The sequence below is a fragment of the Delphinus delphis genome, chromosome 12 (assembly GCF_949987515.2).
Source record: "Delphinus delphis chromosome 12, mDelDel1.2, whole genome shotgun sequence".
NCBI classification, from domain to species: domain Eukaryota; kingdom Metazoa; phylum Chordata; class Mammalia; order Artiodactyla; family Delphinidae; genus Delphinus; species Delphinus delphis.
The window spans coordinates 6,197,384-6,218,255 of NC_082694.2; the positions used below are offsets into that span (position 1 = coordinate 6,197,384).

The 20,872-nt window shown below is 39.1% G+C and overlaps 1 protein-coding gene across 6 annotated transcripts in view; it reads right to left on the reverse strand.

The window, feature by feature from the left end:
* Positions 1–4,474: 4,474 nt before the first annotated feature.
* The window catches only part of IL1R1 (interleukin 1 receptor type 1), a 154,635-nt gene continuing 138,237 nt past the window's right edge, over positions 4,475–20,872 (reverse strand). For 5 of the 6 annotated variants that reach the window (XM_060027228.1, XM_060027230.1, XM_060027227.1 and 2 more), the window contains 5 exons: positions 17,368–17,485; positions 16,501–16,652; positions 8,071–8,214; positions 7,165–7,332; positions 4,475–6,652 (listed from right to left, as the gene is read on the reverse strand). In XM_060027228.1, coding sequence (XP_059883211.1) covers positions 6,234–6,652; positions 7,165–7,332; positions 8,071–8,214; positions 16,501–16,652; positions 17,368–17,485 — 1,001 coding nt within the window. In that variant the 3' untranslated portion in view covers positions 4,475–6,233. The remainder of the gene's footprint in view (positions 6,653–7,164; positions 7,333–8,070; positions 8,215–16,500; positions 16,653–17,367; positions 17,486–20,872) is intronic. The other variant, XM_060027231.1, reaches the window with a different exon arrangement.

Genomic DNA, 20,872 nt, shown 5'->3' on the forward strand with positions numbered 1-20,872 from the left:
GAAGGAAAAAAGAAAGAAAAAAGATAAAGTAAAATAAAATAAAGTAAGATAAAATATAAGAAAGTTATTAAAATAAAAAACAATTAAGAAAAGATAATTAAAAACCAAAGCAAAACAAAACAAAAATATGGACGGGTAGAACCCTAGGACAAATGGTGGAAGCAAAGCTATACAGACAAAATCTCACACAGAAGCATACACATACGCACTCACAAAAAGAGGAAAAGGGGAAAAAAATCATAAATCTTGCTCTCAAAGTCCACCTCCTTAATTTGGGATGATTCGTTGTCTGTTCATGTATTCCACAGATGCAGGGTACATCAAGTTGATTGTGGAGCTTTAATCTGCTGCTTTTGAGGCTGCTGGGAGTTATTTCCCTTTCTCTTCTTTGTTCTCACAGCTCCCAGGGGCTCAGCTTTTGATTTGGCCCCGCCTGTGCATGTAGGTTGCCAGAGGGCATCTATTCTTCGTTCAGACAGGATGGGGTTAAAAGAGCCGCTGATTCGGGGGCTCTGGCTCACTCAGGCCGGGGGGAGGGAGGGGCACGGAGTGCGGGGCGAGCCTGCTGTGGCAGAGGCTGGCGTGACATTGCACCAGCCTGAGGCATGACGTGCGTTCTCCTGGGGTAGTTGTCCCTGGATCCCGGGACCCTGGCAGTGGTGGGCTGCACAGGCTCCCCGGAAGTGGGGTGTGGATAGTGACCTGTGCTCGCACACAGGCTTCTTGGTGGCAGCAGCAGCAGCCTTAGCGTCTCATGCCCGTCTCTGGGGTCCGCGCTGTTAGCCGCGGCTCGCGCCCGTCTCTGGAGCTCCTTTAAGCAGCGCTCTTAACACCCTCTCCTCGCGCACCAGGAAACAAAGAGGGAAGAGAAAGTCTCTTGCCTCTTCGGTAGGTCCAGACTTTTCCCGGACTCCCTCCCGGCTAGCTGTGGCGCACTAACCCCCTGTAGGCTCTGTTCATCCTGCCAACCCCAGTCCTCTCCCGGCGCTCCGACCGAAGCCCAACCCTCAACTCCCAGCTGTGCCCGCCCCGGTGGGTGAGCAGACAGGCCTCTCCGGCTGGTGAGTGCTGGTCGGCCCTGATCCTCTGTGCGGGAATCTCTCCACTTTGCCCTCCTCACCCCTGTGGCTGCGCTCTCCTCTGCGGCTCCAAAGCTTCCCCCTCCGCCACCCACAGTCTCCGCCCACGAAGGGGCTTCCTAGTGTGTGGAAACCTTTCCTCCTTCACAGCTCCCTCCCACTGGTGCAGGTCCCATCCCTATCCTTTTGTCTCTGTTTATTCTTTTTTCTTTTGCCCTACCCTGGTACGTCTGGGCTTTCTTGCCTTTTGGGAGGTCTGAGGTCTTCTGCCAGCATTCAGTAGGTGTTCTGTAGGAGTTGTTCCACGTGTAGATGTATTTCTGGTGTATCTGTGGGGAGGAAGGTGATCTCCGCCTGTTCCTCTTTGTATAGTCACTTTATGTGTAAGGTTAGGTTGTTGGAGACTTTTCTTGTTTCCTGAGGTAAGATTGTATTGCTATAAACTTCCCTCTTAGAACCGCTTTTGCTGCCTCCCAAAGATTTTGGATCAACACGTTTTTGTTTTTATTTGTTTCTAGCTTTTTCTGAGTTTTCTCTTTGATTTCTTCAGTGGTCCACTGGTTCTTCAGTAGAATATTATTTAGCCTCCACATGTTTGTGATTTTTGCAGTTTTTTTTTTCTTGTAGTTGATTTCTAACCTCATAGTGTTGTGGTCAGAAATGATGCTTGATATGATTTCAGTTTTCTTAAATTTACCAAGGCTTGCTTTGTGGCCCAACGTGTGATCTATCCTGGACAAGTTCCATGTGCACTTGAAAAGAATGTTTATTCTGCTGCTTTCAGATGGAATGCTCAATAATTATCAGTTTAGTCCATCTGGTCTACTGTGTCATTTAAGGCCTGAGTTTCCTTATTGATATTGAGTCTGGATGTTCCATCCATTGATGTAAGTGGGATGTTAAAGTCCCCCACTATTAGTGCCCTACGGTCAATTTCTCCTTTTATGTCTGGTAACATTTCCCTTATATATTAAGGTGCTCCTATGTTGGGTGCATATATATTTACAATTGTTAAATCCTTTTCTTGGATTGATCCCTTGATCATTATGTAGTGTCCTTCTTTGTCTCTTGGAACAGTCTTTATTTTAAAGTCTATTTTGTCTGATATAAGTATTGCTACTCCAGCTTTCTTTTGATTCCCATTTGCTTGGAATATCTTTTTCTATCCCCTCACCTTCAGTCTGTATACATCTCTAGATCTTAAGTGGGTCTCTTGTAGGCAGTATAAATACAGGTCTTGTTTTTGTATCCAGTCAGCCAGTCTGTCTTTTGGTTGGAGCATTTAATCTGTTTACATTTAAGGTCATTATCAATATGTATTTTTTATTGCCATTTTTTTAACTGTTTTGGATTTGTTTTTGTAAGTCTTATTTTTCCTTTCCTCTTTTGCTCTCTTGTGATTTGTTGATAATCTTTAGTGTTGTGTTTGGATTCCTTTTTCTTTTTTTGTGTGTATATCTATTATAGATTTTGGGTTTGTGGTTACCATGAGATTTCGGTATAGCAATCTCTGTATATACATGATTGTTTTAAGTTACTCACTTCTTAATTTTAAATGCATTTTATTTTCTTTAATTTTTATTGGAGTATAGTTGATTTACAATGTTGTGTTAGTTTCTGCTATACAGCAAAGTGAATCAGTTATACATATACATATATCCACTCTTTTAGATTCTTTTCCCATATAGGTCATTACAGAGTACTGAGTAGAATTCCCTGTGCTATACAGTAGGTCCTCAATTGTTATCTATTTTATACATAGTAGTGTGTATCAAATGTATTTTAACTATCCAGCATTTGTACTCTCCTCTCACAATTACTGTTTTTCATATCATATTTGTGTGTGGATGACTCCCTACCTTTACTGTTTGTTTGCCTTTACCAGGCAACTTTCCCATTTCATTAATTGTCTCATTTCTAGTTGTGGCCTTTTCTGCTTACAAAAGTTCCTTTAGCATTTTGTTGTAAAGCTGCTTTGGTGATGCTAAACTCTTTTAGCTTTTGCTTGTTTGTAAATCTTTTGATTTCTCTGTCAAATCTGAATGAGAACCTTGCTGGGTAGAGTATTTTTGTTGTAGGTTTTTCCCTTCCATCACTTTCAGTATATCATGCTGTTCCTTTCTGGCATAGAATTTCTGCTGAAAAATTAGCTGAAGCCCTATGGGGATTCCTTTATATCCTACTTTGTTGCTGTTAATATTTTTCCTTTATCAATTTTTGTTCAATTGATTACTGTGTGTCTTGGAATGTTCCTCCTTTGGTTAAACCTGTATGGGACTCTCTGTGCTTCCTGGACTTGGGTGACTGTTTCCTTTCCCAGGTTCGGAAGGTTTTTAGCTATTATCTCTTCAAATATTTTCTCAGGCCCTTTCTCTCTCTCCTCTTCTGGGACCTCTATAATGCAAATGTTGGTGCATTTAACCTTGTTCCAGAAGTCTCTTAGACTGTCCTCATTTCTTTTCATTTTTCTGTTCTGTGGCAGTGATTTCCACCCCTCTGTCTTCCAGCTCACTTACTGTTTTTCTGCCTCATTTATTCTGCTATAGATTTCTTCTACTGCATTTTTCATTTCAGTTTTTGTATTCTTCAGCTCTGGTTGTCTCTATACATTCTAACTCTTTGTTAAAAACTTCATGTAGCTTCTCACTCTGTGCATCTGTTCTTCTCCCGTGTTCTTGGATCATCTTTATGATCAGTACTCTGAACTACTTCTCATATCTCCACTTCACTTAGTTGTTCTTCTGGGGTTTTATCTTGTTCCTTCATCTGGAATATATTTCTCTGCCTTCTCATTTCATCTAAATTTGTTTGCATTTTTATGTATGTGGAAGGTTAGTTATGTTTCTCAAACTTGGAGAAGTGGACCTCTGTAGGGAATGTCCTATGTGTCCCATCAGTGCACTCCCTTTCTTCACCCAACGGCCAGGGATCAGCTGGTCCCAGGGTAGGTTCTGACCTGTGCTTGGGGAACTCATATCCACAGGCTGCAGGACTGTAGTTTTCTTGCATCTGGTGTCTGCCCCCTGGTGGGTGAGGCTCGTCTAGAGGCTTGTTCATGCTTCTGGGTGGGAGGGGCCAGTGTCTGCCCACTGGTGGGCAGAGCTGGGTCTTGGCCTTCTGGTGAAAATGTAAAAGTCTATACAATGGTTGCCCTGACCAGTTTTTGGACTGGTAAAGGGTTAATAAGACTCACATTTTAATCCATTTTAGGAGCAAGCAAACAGATGGAGTACAGCTGGGGCTACAAAGGGGAATCAGCCCTCATTGGTTAGCTAATGGTCTCTGACCTCCCCAGGCAGAGTGTCCTCACCCTCTATGGGACCTGGGAGTGTGCAAGTAAACTCAGGAGAGGGCCGGCAAAGGAACAGATTTGAAGGAGAACGGTCAATACCAGGTTTTGACAATTTTATTGGAAAATAAATACAGTCCATTGATCAATGATATGTGCTGTCCATGAATCTGGCATCTTACTATATAAAAATATTTGGTATCTGCTACAGAATTATACAAACAAGTTTTTTAAAAACGCTTCATCATTAACCAGTACAAATATAATTTACAAAAAATATCATTGAAAAAATGGCTCAATACCCTTTCTTTCATTGCAAATAAAATAGAGGCAGAAGGGGGAAAATAAAAATTCTGCTAAGCCAGTTTTAACAACTGGAAATGAAACACTTCATTGCATTTGCAAACTTAAACAGTTAGGCTGACCAGAACAAACAAAAAATTTACCATCAGATAGTGCAGTAAAATCTAATTAATGGGGAAGGCCTGAAAGGAAAGAGGTTAGAGGAAACCTTAAAAGAGATTTTCAAAAATTAAATAAGATAATCTGCGGACATTTTTAAACAATAAAGCATTACACAAATCTGTTATATGTGCAAATTACTTCTGAAGGCACCTCTGACAAAGAGACACACCCACACCTCTCCTGCAGAGAGCAGGGCTCCTTAGCTGGAGACAGAACAAACTTCCCATAAAGTGACAGCCAACAATAAGTACAATCAGACTGAGAAAAAGAGAGCAAGTGCCTTAGGGCAGTTTCTTGGGGAAATCTCTTGGAGGAAGTGACTTGGAGTAAATTTTGAGTTTCAGTAAAATTCTGGTCAGCTGGAGAAAACGTGAGGAGACAGGAAGGAGAGGCAGAGATGGAGGGGCACTGGGGGCAGGTATGAAGGTGTACAACTTGGATTCGCAGAGCAGGACCAAGAGGGGTCCAGCTGTGTTGGGGTGGTGAGATGCTAAGTGGGAGAACATGGGCTTTAGCTCCTGAACCAGGAGGAGCCGGTGGAAGTATTCTAGTAAGGACAGGATGAGATCACAGCAGCATTGTGGGAAAGATGGTTCATCTGGGGCCGTGTGTGTATGACAGAGTATAAGGAGGAGGTGACTTGGAAGTTGTCCTTCCAAAGAAGGTACGAGTCAAGTAAAATGCAGAAGAATAAGGTGGAACCGAATGGTCATTCCAGGGGGAAGGCATTAAGAGGTGGATCAATTCTTTGCAACTCTTGCTCTTGAAATTCTCTCTCTCCTGCAGAAAGCTAAGGTTATTGCAAACCCTTCTAATACTGGAGAATTCCTTTGTTCATTGAAATGACAGTTTTAAAGGTCTGTGAAGTAAAATTCCATCTTTGGAAAGTGACTGCCAGCCGTCAAGGGGTATGGGAAGTGCAAGGCAAATGGAAAGTTCTCCAAGAATGCGTCTAATTTCCCTGGGAAGTACGGGTCTCACTGTGCCTGCAGCAATGTCCAAGAGAACCGCTCGAGGACCAGTGACCCTGCTGTCCCCAGACTGGGCCACAGCCCTGCCCTCAGACTGTGGGTGACTTCCTAAAGCTGTCTATAGAAGGGATTTCCTGCACGTTCATTCCTCTTGTTTGCCGCCTCAGTGCCTTTTCTCAGCAGTTCAAACATTCAGACAGGGCATCTGCTGCCTTGTTAAAGGACTTCCCAAGCCCTCTGCTCTGAGTTGCCCTGGCCACAGGGCAACTGTCACCACTTACTGCTCCCTTAACAATCCAATTCTAGGTGACCTCAGGGATAAGGGACTACACAGGTGTGTGGTATGACTGTACAAGTCAGTGAGGCCCAGCCCCGCCTGCAATGCCTGAAGACAGGAATCACCAAGGAACTCTTGACCAAGCTTCTCTGCTACCCGAGGGGCACGTGGACCTCCAGTGGCCGTTTCTCCTTAGAGTCCCGCTGAGTGGCCGGGGACAGCAGCTTGTGCTTGGCTGAAGGCGGCTGCCGCTGGACCGGCATGTGGTACCTGACCTTCTTCCAGAACCTCGAGTTCGTAGTCTGCGACCCTTCTCTAATGTCCCCTGACCAGCGTATGGCCCCCTGTTTCTGCTTAATGAATTTAATGGATTCTGGCATTTTCTCATAGTCTGGGATTTTCTCTAGCTCCAGCAGGACAACTTTAATTCCTTCCTGAATGAGAGCGTTGTACATGGCTATCTGCTCTTCAGATGAATTCCCCAGCCAGCAGAATCCTGATATTTCTCGGGCCAAAATGATAATCAGTCTTCTGCTTTTCTTTATGGTTTCATTAGCAACCTCCACAATGCCTGAAAAACACGGAGCACAGCAAGTAAACTTTCAACTTACAATCATTCCCTCCAGAACCAAAACCCCTCAAGGTTCTTCCCACCCCATGGCCTATGTCTCCTAATGCTCTTTTTTTCTTGCCTTACCTAAGATTGAAGGAGTTTCTCATTTTATAGAATAGATCAAAAACTGACCCACAAAAGGTGAGCAGGGGTCAGAGTACTTTAAGTAGAAATTTATAAACTTTCTTGTTAAACCACTGGATCTATATCACTCCTATTTTACCATCAGCTGTAAAGTAACTACTGGATCTAACTAGTTACGTTTTCCAAAATGAAATAAAACTTAGTTAATTGTTGCCCCAAAAGAATATGAGAAAAGTAAACACTTTGCATTTAATATGAAAGTCGTCATCATGCACCACTTAAGAGGCTCTTAAAATTGTCAGATATGTACACCCAGAAAGAGGGAACCCAAGTTTAGTAATTAAATTAGTTTTACAAGACTATTACTTTTTCCACTGCATACATACTTTCCCCAACATAGTCATCTCGGCCACTGATGAAGAGCTTATATCCACACTGTTTTTCCAAGACCTCAGGTAAGACTTTAAACACAAAAATATCTGAGTTAGAGGTGGACCCTTCCCCAGGGGTCTTTGGACATAGTATGTACGCATCATACGTCTTTCCATCTGAAGCTAAAGAGAAAATGCAATATATTTAGAACCAAAAGAAAAAAAAATGAGATTTGGTAAAGTCAGTATCGCAAACATGCATTTCATAGTGAATTATTAATTTTGTGTGCAATGGTATGAAGCAACAACACCAAAAGTATAATGCCTTTTTAAAGTGTTCATCTTCTTACAAGTTTACATTTATTCTGCTTTACTACAAAGTTCTTCTTATATTATTCGATGGTCCCCTCATATGCAAACATTCTTTACCCCTCAGTATGGAACTACCCTCTACCCTTATCTCACTGTTCTCATCTTCCCCAAACGTCTAAGCCCTGAATGCTATCCATTCTTCCTTCTATATATTAGTGTAGTATTAGTTTTCTGTGAGGTTTAAACAAAAGAGAGAGTGCTTCCCTGATGCCTGAAAATTACATCATTTCTTCCATTTGATGGCAAATCATGGGGTGATCTGTGTTCTACCCAGCACAGAGCAAGTCCTCAACCACAGCTTCTGAATAACTGGATTTATCAGCAGATGCTCTAAATGCCTGTTTATCCCACCATGATGAACACCAGAGCAGTAACTTAGAAAATAATACTATTCAGTCTATTTGGTTAAGAAACTATATTTATGTATAATTATGTTATTTTGTATATGCCACATTTCATTTTAAAATTTAAATAAAACCCCTCTTAGTTAGCTTTTACATCTCTTAACTATCCCAACAAGAAAATACTGCATAGAATACAAAATTGTACCTTTTTTGGGGAGAAAATCATAGAAAGAATCTCTGTACCAAAGCACAATGTCAACCTTGAAGACTTTATAGATGAAAACAGAGCATGTAATTACCAATGTTAACATGACAAATATACCAATTGTGGGCGTCTGGAAGTCAGGGACTACAGCAGAAAAGAGGGGAAAAAATATTAGAACCCAAAGAATTTAAAAATTGAGCATAGCAAATTAAACATTATCATCCCAGAGAAACCATATTTGGGATTGGCCTGTAATCCCAAATCCCAGACAGTATTAACCCATTCATTATCATCTTTTATTAATGAATACTAATGTACAAAGGCATTGAGAATGGATACTGTATAAAACTAAGGTGCGTTGTATTAAATCTTCACATAAGTCGTATGTAATAACATAGAAAAAATACCAAAGACCATAGGATAGAGCACTCCATAGGACTATGAGTAAAGTCAGAGTCACTCAAGAACCTACAAAAGTTCTACAAAAGTAGGAGAGTCAGGTGGAGCAAGCTGAAGACAGGAGGAAAGGAGAAAAGGGTTTAGGGATGCCAGACAGTGTTTCACACTTCCACATCCTCCCAGCTTCACAGGCTAGTTATTCATCTGATGACTGCAGAGGAGTTCATGCGGAGAGGTAAGGGGGAGGAGAGGAGAGAAGGAAGGAGCCTTCAAAATGTCAAGGGCCAAGGAGGCATCCAGAAAGCTCTGTTATTTTGCTTTTCCAATTTCAGTCATTGATCCTTCTGCAGTTGAACTGGCTATGAAGTGGAACTCAAGATAGATCAATATCCGATTGGCCCAACTGATAGTTCACATTTACAGTCTTAATTACTGTAGCTTTGTACAAGATCATGATATCTGAAGTGTAAATCTTCGCGATTTGTTGTTTTTATTCAAGACCACCTTGACTAGTCTTGGCCCTTTACATTTCCAATATGACCTTTAGGATAAACGTGCCCACAACAACATGCCACACAAATGCCCACCCACACCTGTACAAATATTGCTGAGATTTTGATTGGAACTGTTTTGGATCTGTAGATTAATTTGAAGGGAACTAACATATTTATAATACTGAGTATTTCAGTCTTTCAATCCGTGGATATCGTATATCCCTCCATCTATTAGGTCTTTAATTTATCTCGATAATGTATTTTTAGTTTGTATCACAGATTTTGAACAGCTGTTGCTGGATTTATTCCTATATACTGAATATTTGATAATTTTAGATGCTACTGTAAATGTTATTTTTTAAACTTAATTTCTATTTGTTGTTGGTATTTGCAGAAATACATAGAAATACTATATATAAACATATACACTAGTGATCGTGCTAAATTCATTTAGCTATTAATTCTAATAGTTTGTCCATAGGTTCTTTTAGATTTTCTTCCATGTACACGTTCATAAATACCGTATTTTAATTCAACTACAAATTACCTTAAAATATTTCACAAACACTTTAAGATTTTTTTATTGGAGTATAGCTGACTTATAATGTCATGTTAGTTTCAGGTGTACAGCAAAGTGATTCAGTTATATATACAAATAAAATATATAATTCAGTTAGATGTGTATATATATATATATATATATATATATATATATATATGTTCTTTTTCAGATTTTTTCCCCTTATAGGTTATTACAAAATATTGACTATAGTTCCTTGTGCTATACAGTATGTTCTTGTTGGTTATCTATTTTATATATATTAGTATATATATGTTAATCCCCAACTCCTAATTTATCCCCCCCTCCCCTTCCAACTTTGGGAACCATAAGTTTGTTTGCTATGTCTGTGTGTCTATTTCTGTTTTGTAAACAAGTTCATTTGTATCTTTTTTTTTTTTTAGATTCCACATATAAGCGATAACATATATTTGTCTTTCTCTGTTTGGTCTACTTCACTTAGTATGATAATCTCTAGGTCTATCCATGTTGATACAAATGGAATTATTCTATTTATGGCAGAGTAACATTTTATCGCAAATATATACCACATCTTCTTTATCCATTCATCTGTTGATAGACATTTAGGTTGCTTCCATTGTTAAATAGTGCTGTTAGGAACATTGGGGTGCATGTATCTTTTTGAATCATAGTTTTCTCTGGATATATGCCCAGAAGTGGGATTGCAGGATCATATGGTAACTCTATTTTTAGTTTTCTAAGGAACCACCATACTGTTCTCTATAGTGGCTGTACCAATTTTCAATCTTACCAACAGCATATGAGGGTTCCCTTTTCTCCATTCCCTCTCCAGCATTTATTATTTGTAGATGTTTTGATGATGGCCATTTTGACAAGAATGAGGTGACACCTCATTGTAGTTTTGATTTCTCTAATAATTAGTGATGTTGAGCATTTTTTCATGTGCCTGTTGGCTATCTGTACGTCTTCTTTGGGAAAATGTCTATTTAGGTCTTCTGCACATTTTTTGATTGGGTTTTTTTGTTATTATTGAGTTGTATGACTATTTGTGTATTTTGGAGATTAATCCCTTGTCAGAGGCATCATTTGCAAATAACTTCTCCAGTTCTATAGGTCATCTTCTCACTTTGTTTATGGTTTCATTTGCTGTGCAAAAGCTTTTAAAGTTTACTTAGGTCTCATTTGGTTTTGCTTTTATTGGCATCTAGAAGATGGATCGGGAAAAATATTGCTGTGATTTATGTCAAAGAATGTTCTGCCTATATTTTCCTCTAGGAGTTTTATAGTATCTGGCCTTACATTTAGGTTTTTAATCCATTTTGAGTTTATTTTTGTATAGGGTGTTAAAGAATGTTCTTTTACATGTAGCTGTCCAGTTTTCCCAGCACCACTTATTGATGAGATTGTCTTTTCTCCACTGTATATTATTGCTTCCTTTGTTTAATTGACCACAGGTGTGTGGGTTTATTTCTGGGCTTTCTATCCTGTTCCATTGATCTATATTTCTGTTTTTGTGACAGTACCATACTGTTTTGATGATTGTAGCTTTTCAGTATAGTCTGAAGCCAGAGAGCCTGATTCCTCCAGCTGTTTTTCTTTCTCAAGATTGCTCTGGCTATTCAGGGTCTTTTCTGTTTCCATAGAGATTTAAAAATTTTTTGTTCTAGTTCTGTGAAAAATGCCATTGGTAGTTTGATAGGGATTTCATTGAATCTGTAGATTACCTGGAGTAGTACAGTCAGTTTGAAAATATTGATTCTTCCAATCTAAGAACATGGTATATCTTTCCCTCTGTTTGTGTCATTTTCAAATTCTTTCATCAGTGTCTGATAGTTTTCGGGGTACAGTTCTTTTGCCTCCTTAGGTACGTTTATTCCTAGGTGTTTTATTCTTTTTGATGTGATGATAAATGGCATTGTTTCCTTAATTTGTTCCTGATCTATTGTTAGTGTATAGAAATGCAAGAGATTTCTGTGTATTTTCTATCCTGCAACTTTACCAAATTCACTGATGAGCTCTAGTAGTTTTCTGGTAGCATCTTTAGCATTTTCTATGTACAGTATCATGTCATCTGCAAACAGTGACAGTTTTACCTCTTTTCCAATTTGGTTTCCTTTTATTTCTTTTTCTTCTCTGATTGCTCTGGCTAGGAATCCTAAAATTAAGTTGAATAAAAGTGGCAAGAGCGGGCATCCTTGTACTGTTCCTGAGGAAATCTTAGAGGAAATGCTTTCAGCTTTTCAGTGTTGATTATAATGTTAGCTGTGGGTTTGTCATATATGACTTTTATTATGTTCCCTCTATGCCCACTTTCTGGAGAGTTTTTATCATAAATGGGTGTTGAATTTTGTCAAAAGCTTCTTCTGCATCTATTGAGATGATCATATGGTTTTTATTCTTCAATTTGTTAATGTGGTGTATCACACTGATTGATTTGTGGATACTGAAAAACCCTTGCATCCCTGGGATAAATCCCATTTGATCATGGTGTATGATCCTTTTAATGTATTGTTGGATTTGGTTTGCTAGTATTTTTTGAGGATGTTTGCATTTATATTCATTACTGATATTGGCCTGTAGTGTTCTTTTTTTGTGGCATCTTTGTCTGGTTTTGGTATCAGTGTGATGGGGGCCTCATAGAATGCATTTGGAAGTGTTCCTTCCTCTAGGTTGTCCATCTTATTGGCATATAGCTAGTTGTTGTAGTCTCTTATGATCCTCTTATGACACTGTATTTCTGCAGTGTCAGTTGTAACTTCTTTTTTGTTTCTAATTTTATTACTTTGGGCCATCTCCCTTTTTTCTTGATGAGTCTGGCTAAAGGTTTATCAATTTTCTTTACTTCTGTTCTGATCTTTATGATTTCTTTCCTTCTACTAACTTTGGGTTTTGTTTGTTCTTCTTCCTGTAGTTACTTTAGGTATTAGATTAGGTTATTTGAGATTTTTCTTGTTTCCTAAGATTGTATCACTATAAACTCCCCTTTTAGAACTGCCTTTGCTGCATCCCAGAGGTTTTGGATGGACATGTTTTTTTCATTTGTCTCTAGGGTTTTTTTTTCTTATTTCCTCTTTGATTTCTTCAGGTGATCCATTGGTTCTTTAGTAGCATATTACATAGCCTCCACATATTTGTGGTTTTTGCAGTTTTTTTCTTGTAGTTGATTTCTAATCTCAGTGTTGTGGTTGGAAATGATGCTTGATATGATTTCCATTTTCTTAAATTTACCAAGGCTTGCTTTGTGGCCCAACATGTGATCTATCCTGGAGAATGTTCCATATGCACTTGAAAAGAATGTGTATTCCCTGCTTTCAGACGGAATGCTCTTATAATTAAGTCCATCTGGTCTACTGTGCCATGTAAGGCCTGAGTTTCCTGATTGATGCTCAGTCTGGATGATCTGTCCATTGATGTAAGTAGGGTGTTAAAGTCCCCCACTATTATTGCCTTACTGTCAATTTCTCCTTTTATAGCTGATAACATTCTCCTTAGATATAGAGGTGCTCCTTCTATGCTAGGTGCATATATAGTTACAATTGTTAAATCTTCTTCTTGGATTGATCCCTTGATCATTATGTAGTGTCCTTCTTTGTCTCTTGTAACAGTCTTTAAAGTCTATTTTGTCTGATATGAGAATTGCTACACCAGCTTTCTTTTGATTTCCACTTGCATGGTATATCTTTTTCCATTCCCTCAGTTTCAGTCTGTATATATCTCTAGATCTGAAGTGGGTCTCTGGTAGATGATATATGTATAGATGGGTCTTGTTTTTGTATCCATTCAGCCAGTCTGTATGTTCTTATTGCCATTTTGTTCATTGTTCTGGATTTGTTTTGGTAGGACTTTTTTTTTTCTTTTCCTCTTTTGTTCATGACTACCTCTAGTGTTAGTTTCCTTTTTTATGTGTATATCTATTGTAGATTTTTGGTTTGTGGTTAACATGAGGTCTTGGTATAGCAGGCTATATATATACATTGTTGTATTAAGTTGCTGATCTCTTAATTTCAAATGCATTTTAAATATCCTGCATTTGTACTCTCCTCATGATTACTGGTTTTCATATCTTTGTGTGTCTATGATTTCCTGCCTTTACTGTATGTTTTCCTTTACTGGTAAGCTTTCCCGTTACATAATTTTCTTGTTTCTAGTTGTGGCCTTTCCTTTTCTGCTTATAGAAGTTCCTTTAGCATGTTTTGTAAAGCTGGCTTGGTGGTACTGAATTCTTTTAGCTTTTACTTATCTGTAAAGCTTTTGATTTCTCCATCAAATCTGAAGAATAAACTTGCTGTGTAGATTATTCTTGGTGGTAGGTTTTTCCATTACATCATTGTAAAAATACAGTGCCACTCCCTTCTGGCCTACAGAGTTTCTGATGAAAAACCAACTGATAAGCTTATGTGGTTTCCCTTGTATGTTATTTTCTGCTTTTCCCTTGTTGCTTTTAATATTTTATCATTAATTTTTGTCAGTTTGATTACCATGTGTCTCAGCATGTTCCTCCTTGATTTTAATCCTGTATGGGACTCTCTGTGCTTCCTGGAATTGGGTGACTGTTTACTTTCCCATGTTAGGGAAAATTTCAGCTATTATCTCTTCAATTATTTTCTCAGGTCCTTTCTCTCTCTCTTCTGGGACCCCTATAATTGGTGCATTTGACATTGTCCCCAAGGTCTTGTAAACTGTCCTCATATTTCTCATTCTTTTTTCTGTTCTTTAGCAGTGGCTTCCACCACTGGGTCTTCCTAATCTAACTTTGCAGCCCCATGTAGGTTGATAAGTCTGAACTTTTAAAAGCAACCTATATGATTCTGAAAATAAGTGGTCTCAAGACCAATTTTACAGACTATTAATGGGGCAAATAAGGAACTCTAATGGTGAAATTGTGAGGAAAATAATTTTAGTGCAATGAAAAAGAAAAGGAGACAGCAAAGGAAATAAGGGTACAATGAAGTAAGAGAAAGTACAAGAAGCAAAGAGCAGAATTTTAAGGAGAGTTGGCAAATGCTGCAGAGTATCAGTGAAATGAGGAGGGGGAGAAAGCTGAATAACACTTGAAGGAGTCTGTAAGAGGCTTGAAATATCCAGTAGGCCATGAGGAATCACTGAAGCCTTTGATGGCAGAGTAGAAGGACCTTGAGTTCCCCTCCTCTCACGAGCACACCAAAATCACAACTAACTGCTGAACCACCATCTATAAAAGAGTGGAACCTACCAAAAATGACATTCTACATCCAAGGAATTAAAGAAGAAATCATGATGAGATGGTATGAGGGGCACACTCGCAATATAATCAAATCCCATACCACCCGGGTGGGCAACCCACAAACTGGAGAATAATTATATTGCAGAAGTTCTCCCACAGGCATGAGAACTCTGAGCCCCACATCAGGCTCCCTGACCTAGGAGTCTGGCATCAGGAGGAAGAGCCCCCAGAGCATTTGGCTTTGAAGGCCCATGGGGCTTCACTGCAGGAGCTCCGCAGGACTGGGGGAAAGAGATTCCACTCTTGGAGGGCACACAAGGTCTTGTGCACACCAAAACCCAGGGCAAAAGCAGTGACTCCATAGGAGTCATTACCTGCTGGTTTGGAGGGTCTGCTGGGCAGGCGGCAGCTGTGGCTCTCTCTGGGATCATAAAAGCTGGTGGCAGACATATCTGGGAGTGTTCATCTGCGTGAACTCTTGATAGAGGCAGATATCTTGCTTGGGTCTTTGGCACCGAGACCTGGCCTCCTGCAACAGCCTGTAGGCTCCAGTGCTGGGCTGCATCAGGCCAAACGACCACCCAGGGCAGGAGCACAGCCCCACCCATCAGCAGACAGGCTGCCTAAAGACTTCCTGAGCCCACAGCCAGCTCTAGATGTTCCCCTTGACACGGCCCTGCCCCCCAGAGGGCCAAGCCCCAGCGGCACCCACCAGTGGTCAGGCACTGGCCCCTCCTACCAGGAAGCCTGCATAAGCCCCTAAACCAGCCTCACCCCCCAGAAGCAAGAAAACTATCATCCCACAGCCTGTGGAACTGAGTACACAAACAGGTCAGAAGCTACCCTGGGACCAGCTGGTCCCAGGCCACTGGGTAGCAAGAGGGGAGTGTACTGACACACAGGACATCCCCTACAGAGGGCCACTTCTCCAAGACCAAGAAACATAACTAATCTTCCATATACATAAAAATACAAATAGAAAGTTAACAAAATGAGACAGCAAAGGAATACATTCCAGACGAAGGAACAAGATAAAACCCCAGCAAAACAACTAAATGAAGTGGAGACAGGCAATCTACCCAAGAAAGAGTTCAATATAATGATCGTAAAGATGATCCAAGAACTTGGGGAAAGAATGGATGCACAGAGCAAAAAGCTATAAGACGTTCTGAACACAAAGTTAGAAAATATAGAGGCAACCAGAGTTGAATACCATAACTTTAAATGAAAAATACAGTAGAAGGGATCAATGGCAGAATAAGTGAGGCAGAAAAATGAATCAGTGAGCAGAAACACAAATACTGCCAATATTGTGTTTGATTACAGAATTCATGAAAACCAGTAACTTCTGACATCCTGTCTGGAAAGTGGATATTTAGGCTTCCCCTGTGCATTCATCATGTAGTGCTTTACCTAAAACTATTGATTAGGTACCGAGGATGACCAGACTTAAGTTGCTATTAGCTCTATTAGCTCTGGAAATAGAACGATTAGTAATTATCTGCAACATCACAGAATTTATATTCAAGTAAAGAAAACGAAGATAGATATGGACATGCATAGCAGAGGCTCTACGGGGCAGAGAGAGGGGTTAAGAGTAGGCAGCAGGACAGCACAACCTCCTAGAAGAAGATATAGTTCAGCTGGGAAGTGAAAAAGGAACGGCAGTCCCCAGGTTAAGAGGAATCTAAGAGCATTCTGGGCAGAGGAAATAGCATTGTAAACCTCAAGGTCATGAAATCTTACTGCAGGAAAACAAAATTGCATTTCAAATAAACAGCTGTGTTGTTTACCTGGATGTACTAATTGGATATATGCTGTACTCCTTCCTTCTGTATTCTTGGCTAAACAGATAAATGGATGTAGAAAAAATTTACTTTCCACTGCTGTAATATTAAGCCGTGCGATGACCGCACTCTTTCTTTTGTTTAAAGGATTCTGCACGCTGTTCAAAAGAGTAACAAAATTGTATAAATGGCATCAATTATAGATACGATAAGCATCCCTGGTTTATCATTACAGCAGAAATAATCACCAGCCCTAAGCACAGGTATAAGAATCAGGCTTTTAGCAAGACTGATCTGATGTTTCATAGCCCTAAGACCACTGTTAGTAAAAGACTCAGTAGCACAGAGAAATAAAATTAAAATTACCAGCTTCCAAGAAGGAAAATGGGGACCTAGGCATTCTGGTCTCCATGGGGCACGAAGAATATATGAAACAAGGGTAGATTGGGACAGATGGGAAAGGGTTTGCAGGTGATGCTAAGAAGTAATAGGACGCCATCAGAGACCTGAGCAGGGGAGTGCCTGATTCTTGGCCACAATTAATGGGTCTTTTCTAAACTACTTTAAAAATGGAATGACATGAAGGATAATTCAGGACAATTGCTTCATGGGAATGCTGCAACATTTTTAACTGAATTTAAGAGAAAGCCTTCCAAGGGGTCTGGAATTTGTACCGTAATGACATGTATCGTCACCTTCATTGGACAAGATCTTATGAATCCTGCTGAGCTTAGCAAAACTCAATATGGGCAGCAAAGGGTTAAGGACCAATCAATGACCAACTCGATCACGGCCACTAGATTCAATCATAACGGTTATATAACGTATGACATGGAATTTAATACCAAAATGTCTGGCTCTTGGCATACTTACTATGTAAACTCTTCCATCATCATAGGCTCATATTCCTTAATTCCTGACCCATTCCACCTCCAGTAGACAAAGTTACTTAACTGGCCGGTAACATTGCAGATGAGTTGGAGCCAGGATCCTGCAAAGGAATGGATTTTGAATCATAACATTAATGGACTTTCACCTGATCTATCTAGATTAATAAATGACTGTTGAACAAAAATTTTAAATTACAGGAAAGCAAAAAGAAGAAATTGCCCTTATATCCACCACCGAGAGATAAGCACTATTAGTAACTTTACGTAGCTCATTCCTTACCTTTCTGTGTACGTATGCAGTTTTTAAAATGGGGTGTCGTTGTCTACTATTTGTAATTATTGTACATTGAGAATTTCGGCTCACGTGATTAGCCTTCCAAAATAGGCTATTTCATGACAGTTTACTATTCCATCATACAGACATACTACGATGAATTCCTTTCCTATTGCTAAACATAATGTTTCTTATTTTCCATTATTATGATTAACATTCCAATGAATGTTCCTGTGCGTCAACATTGTACATATCCTGAAGTATTACTCTGAATAAAAATCTGGAAGAATTGAGTTAAAAGAGAGACACACTTTTAAAAGCCAAACGCCCTGTCCCAAGGGAGACTACACCAGTCTGCACTCTGTCCAGCAGTGTATGCAAGAGTCATTTATCCCCGAAAGCCCCAGATACCAAGTGTTTTTGGTTAGTCATTGCCAATTGAGAGAAGAAAAAAATTCCATTTAAATTTTCATCTGCATTTCTTGAGCTCATGGTGAATTAGTGTTCATTTGCCCTTCTTTTAAGAATTGCTTGTTATGGGCTTCCCTGGTGGCACAGTAGTTAAGAATCCACCTGCCAATGCAGGATCCGGGAAGATCCCACATGCCGCGGAGTAACTAAGCCTGTGCGCCACAACTACTGAGCCTGTGCTCTAGAGCCCATGTGCCACAACTACTGAAGCCCGTGTGCCTAGAGCTGGTGCTGCACAACAAGAGAAGCCACCGCAGTGAGAGGCCTGTGCACCGCAAGGAAGAGTAGCCCCTGCTCTCTGCAACTAGAGAAAAGCCCACGCAAAGCAACGAAGACCCAACGCAGCCAAAAATAAATAGAACAAATAAATTTTTAAGAGAAGAATTGCTTATTATTCCTAATGGCCATTACTAAGCTGCATTCTCATATTATTAACCTTATGATGCATGGAAGCTCTTTAATTATCAAGGATAGTAACTCTTTATCATACATGAAAACTACCGCAAATATCTTTCAGAGCTTGTTTTCATTTTGTTGCTGTTTATGGAAATTCTTTAGTGTATATATTTTTATTATTTGGCCAAATTTACAATTGTTTTATACTACGTCCTCAGTATTTTTTTTTGTTGTTGAAAAGCTCTCTACCATCAAATCAGGAAAATATTCCATGTACTTTTTTCTTTCAGGTATATATGATGTTTGCATTGCTGTAGTTTGAGTGTTTTAGTTCTTTAATCTGTCTAGAATATAACTTGGGTATGGTATGAGAGAAAGCTTTAACTTAATGTTTTTATCCAAATAGTTGACTGATAATTCCAGAATCTCTTACTGAATAATAAATCTCTTCCTCAGTTACGTAAGAATTATAAAATAATTATTTGGGACTTTCTAGGTTGATCTGAATGTGTATACTGGCGCCAGGGGTACCACACTCTTAATTATTGCAGTTTTAGGGTAAATATTCATATCATTTAGCTTTTCTTCCCAGTATTATCTTAGTAATCTCAGCATTTTATTCTCCCAGGTGAATTTCAATATCACTTGACAATTTTTAAGCCCATTCATATTTTTATTGGAATTCCATTAAAACTGTAACTTACTGTTGAGAGTCCATATCTTTACAATTTCCAGTTTTTCATATAGGAAAAACACACATCCTTACTACAGTTTTTCTTAAATTTGTGTTTCTTGAGAGATTGTTTTTATTGCTCCCTTTGGAGCTTTTTTGGATTTTTTTTATCCCAGTTGCCTAACTCTCCGTGAATTTTTAATACCACAGATATACACTATATCTATTGATTTAGATTTTTTTCACCTCCTAAGAACCAATTTTCTCCCCATTGCCGACAACATCTCCCCATCCCTTTAAGAATGTATGCTTTAAATCTCCCAGTTTTTTGAGATTTATAGGTCAGAATTTGTGGGGGTTTTGTTTGGTTGGTTTTTTCTTCCTTATAAATCCAATATAATTTTTAAAGGTTTTGCTAAGCTATCTTATAGACATGTCTATGGCATTTACTGTTGCAAATAGGATCTCTTTTCCCATTTTCTTGGTTTTTGCTAAATAAGTCTAATATTTTAGAATATTAATTTTATATCTGGTCAATACAATAATATTTGTAGATACATCATTATATGATCTGAAAATAATACAGTTCTTTTCTCCCCTACAGTCAGCATGCCTTGGTTCTTTTATCTTTGCATTAGTGGGCACTTCTGGAACACGTCAAGGCCTAGACCTGTAGAAGGTTTAACACTATATAGTGTTTCACCATTAAAAATGTTGGTGACGATTGGTTTGAATTGATGTTATTAAGTGCAGAAAGTATCCCTCAATTCCTATTTTTCTAAGTCATTTTATTGGTAATTAATATGAAATCTTATCAAATAAATGTCTGATTATAGGATACTCATATGCCACGGTGATCAGGCCTCTGATCAATGTGATATATGAAAATTATTATTTCCTAATGTGAACTTCTTAGACTTGTAGATCCAATCTAGGCTTTAGAGCTCTACGTGTACATTCCTCGAGCATGCTTTCTCAACAGGGCGAAATGTGTGTCTTGGCGAGGAGAGCAAGAGAAGCTTAGCTATTGCAGTGGTGTGTGGCCTTTCAAAGTGCCACAGTGCACATCTGGGTATTAAATACCTGAGCAACTAACGAGTATGAGGGAAAAAATGGCTTGTTAGGCGCTACAGGGGAGCAATGATGGGGAAAAAAGGGTTGAAACACTGCTCTGGATTCTACGGGACAATATTTAAAATTTTCACATCTTTGTTTACATCTACGAATGTCTTTATATTACTTTCCACCACGAAGAACAACTTGGCCAAGTACAGAATTCAGAGGTCACACATTTTACCTTCTAATCTCTGTACAATTGCTCTTTGTCTTCATGCAGTTACTATTACAGACTTCTATATGCCAGCCTCATTTTTGATCCTCTGATACAAAAATCTGTTTTTATGTTTGGACCGGTGGTTTCCAACAGAACTTTCAGCGTTGGCAAAAATGTTCTGTAGTTGTGCTGTCCCATACGTAGTCACTAATCACATGTCACTCTTCAGCCCTTGACTGAGGGACTAATTTTTAATTAAACTAAATAAATTTCCTTAAATTTACACGTATGTAGCCACACATGCCTAGTGGCTATCATATTGCATAGCTTAGATCTGAATGCTTATCGTGTTACATCTTCATTCTTAAAATGAACATTATCACTAACTTGGAAAAATAATT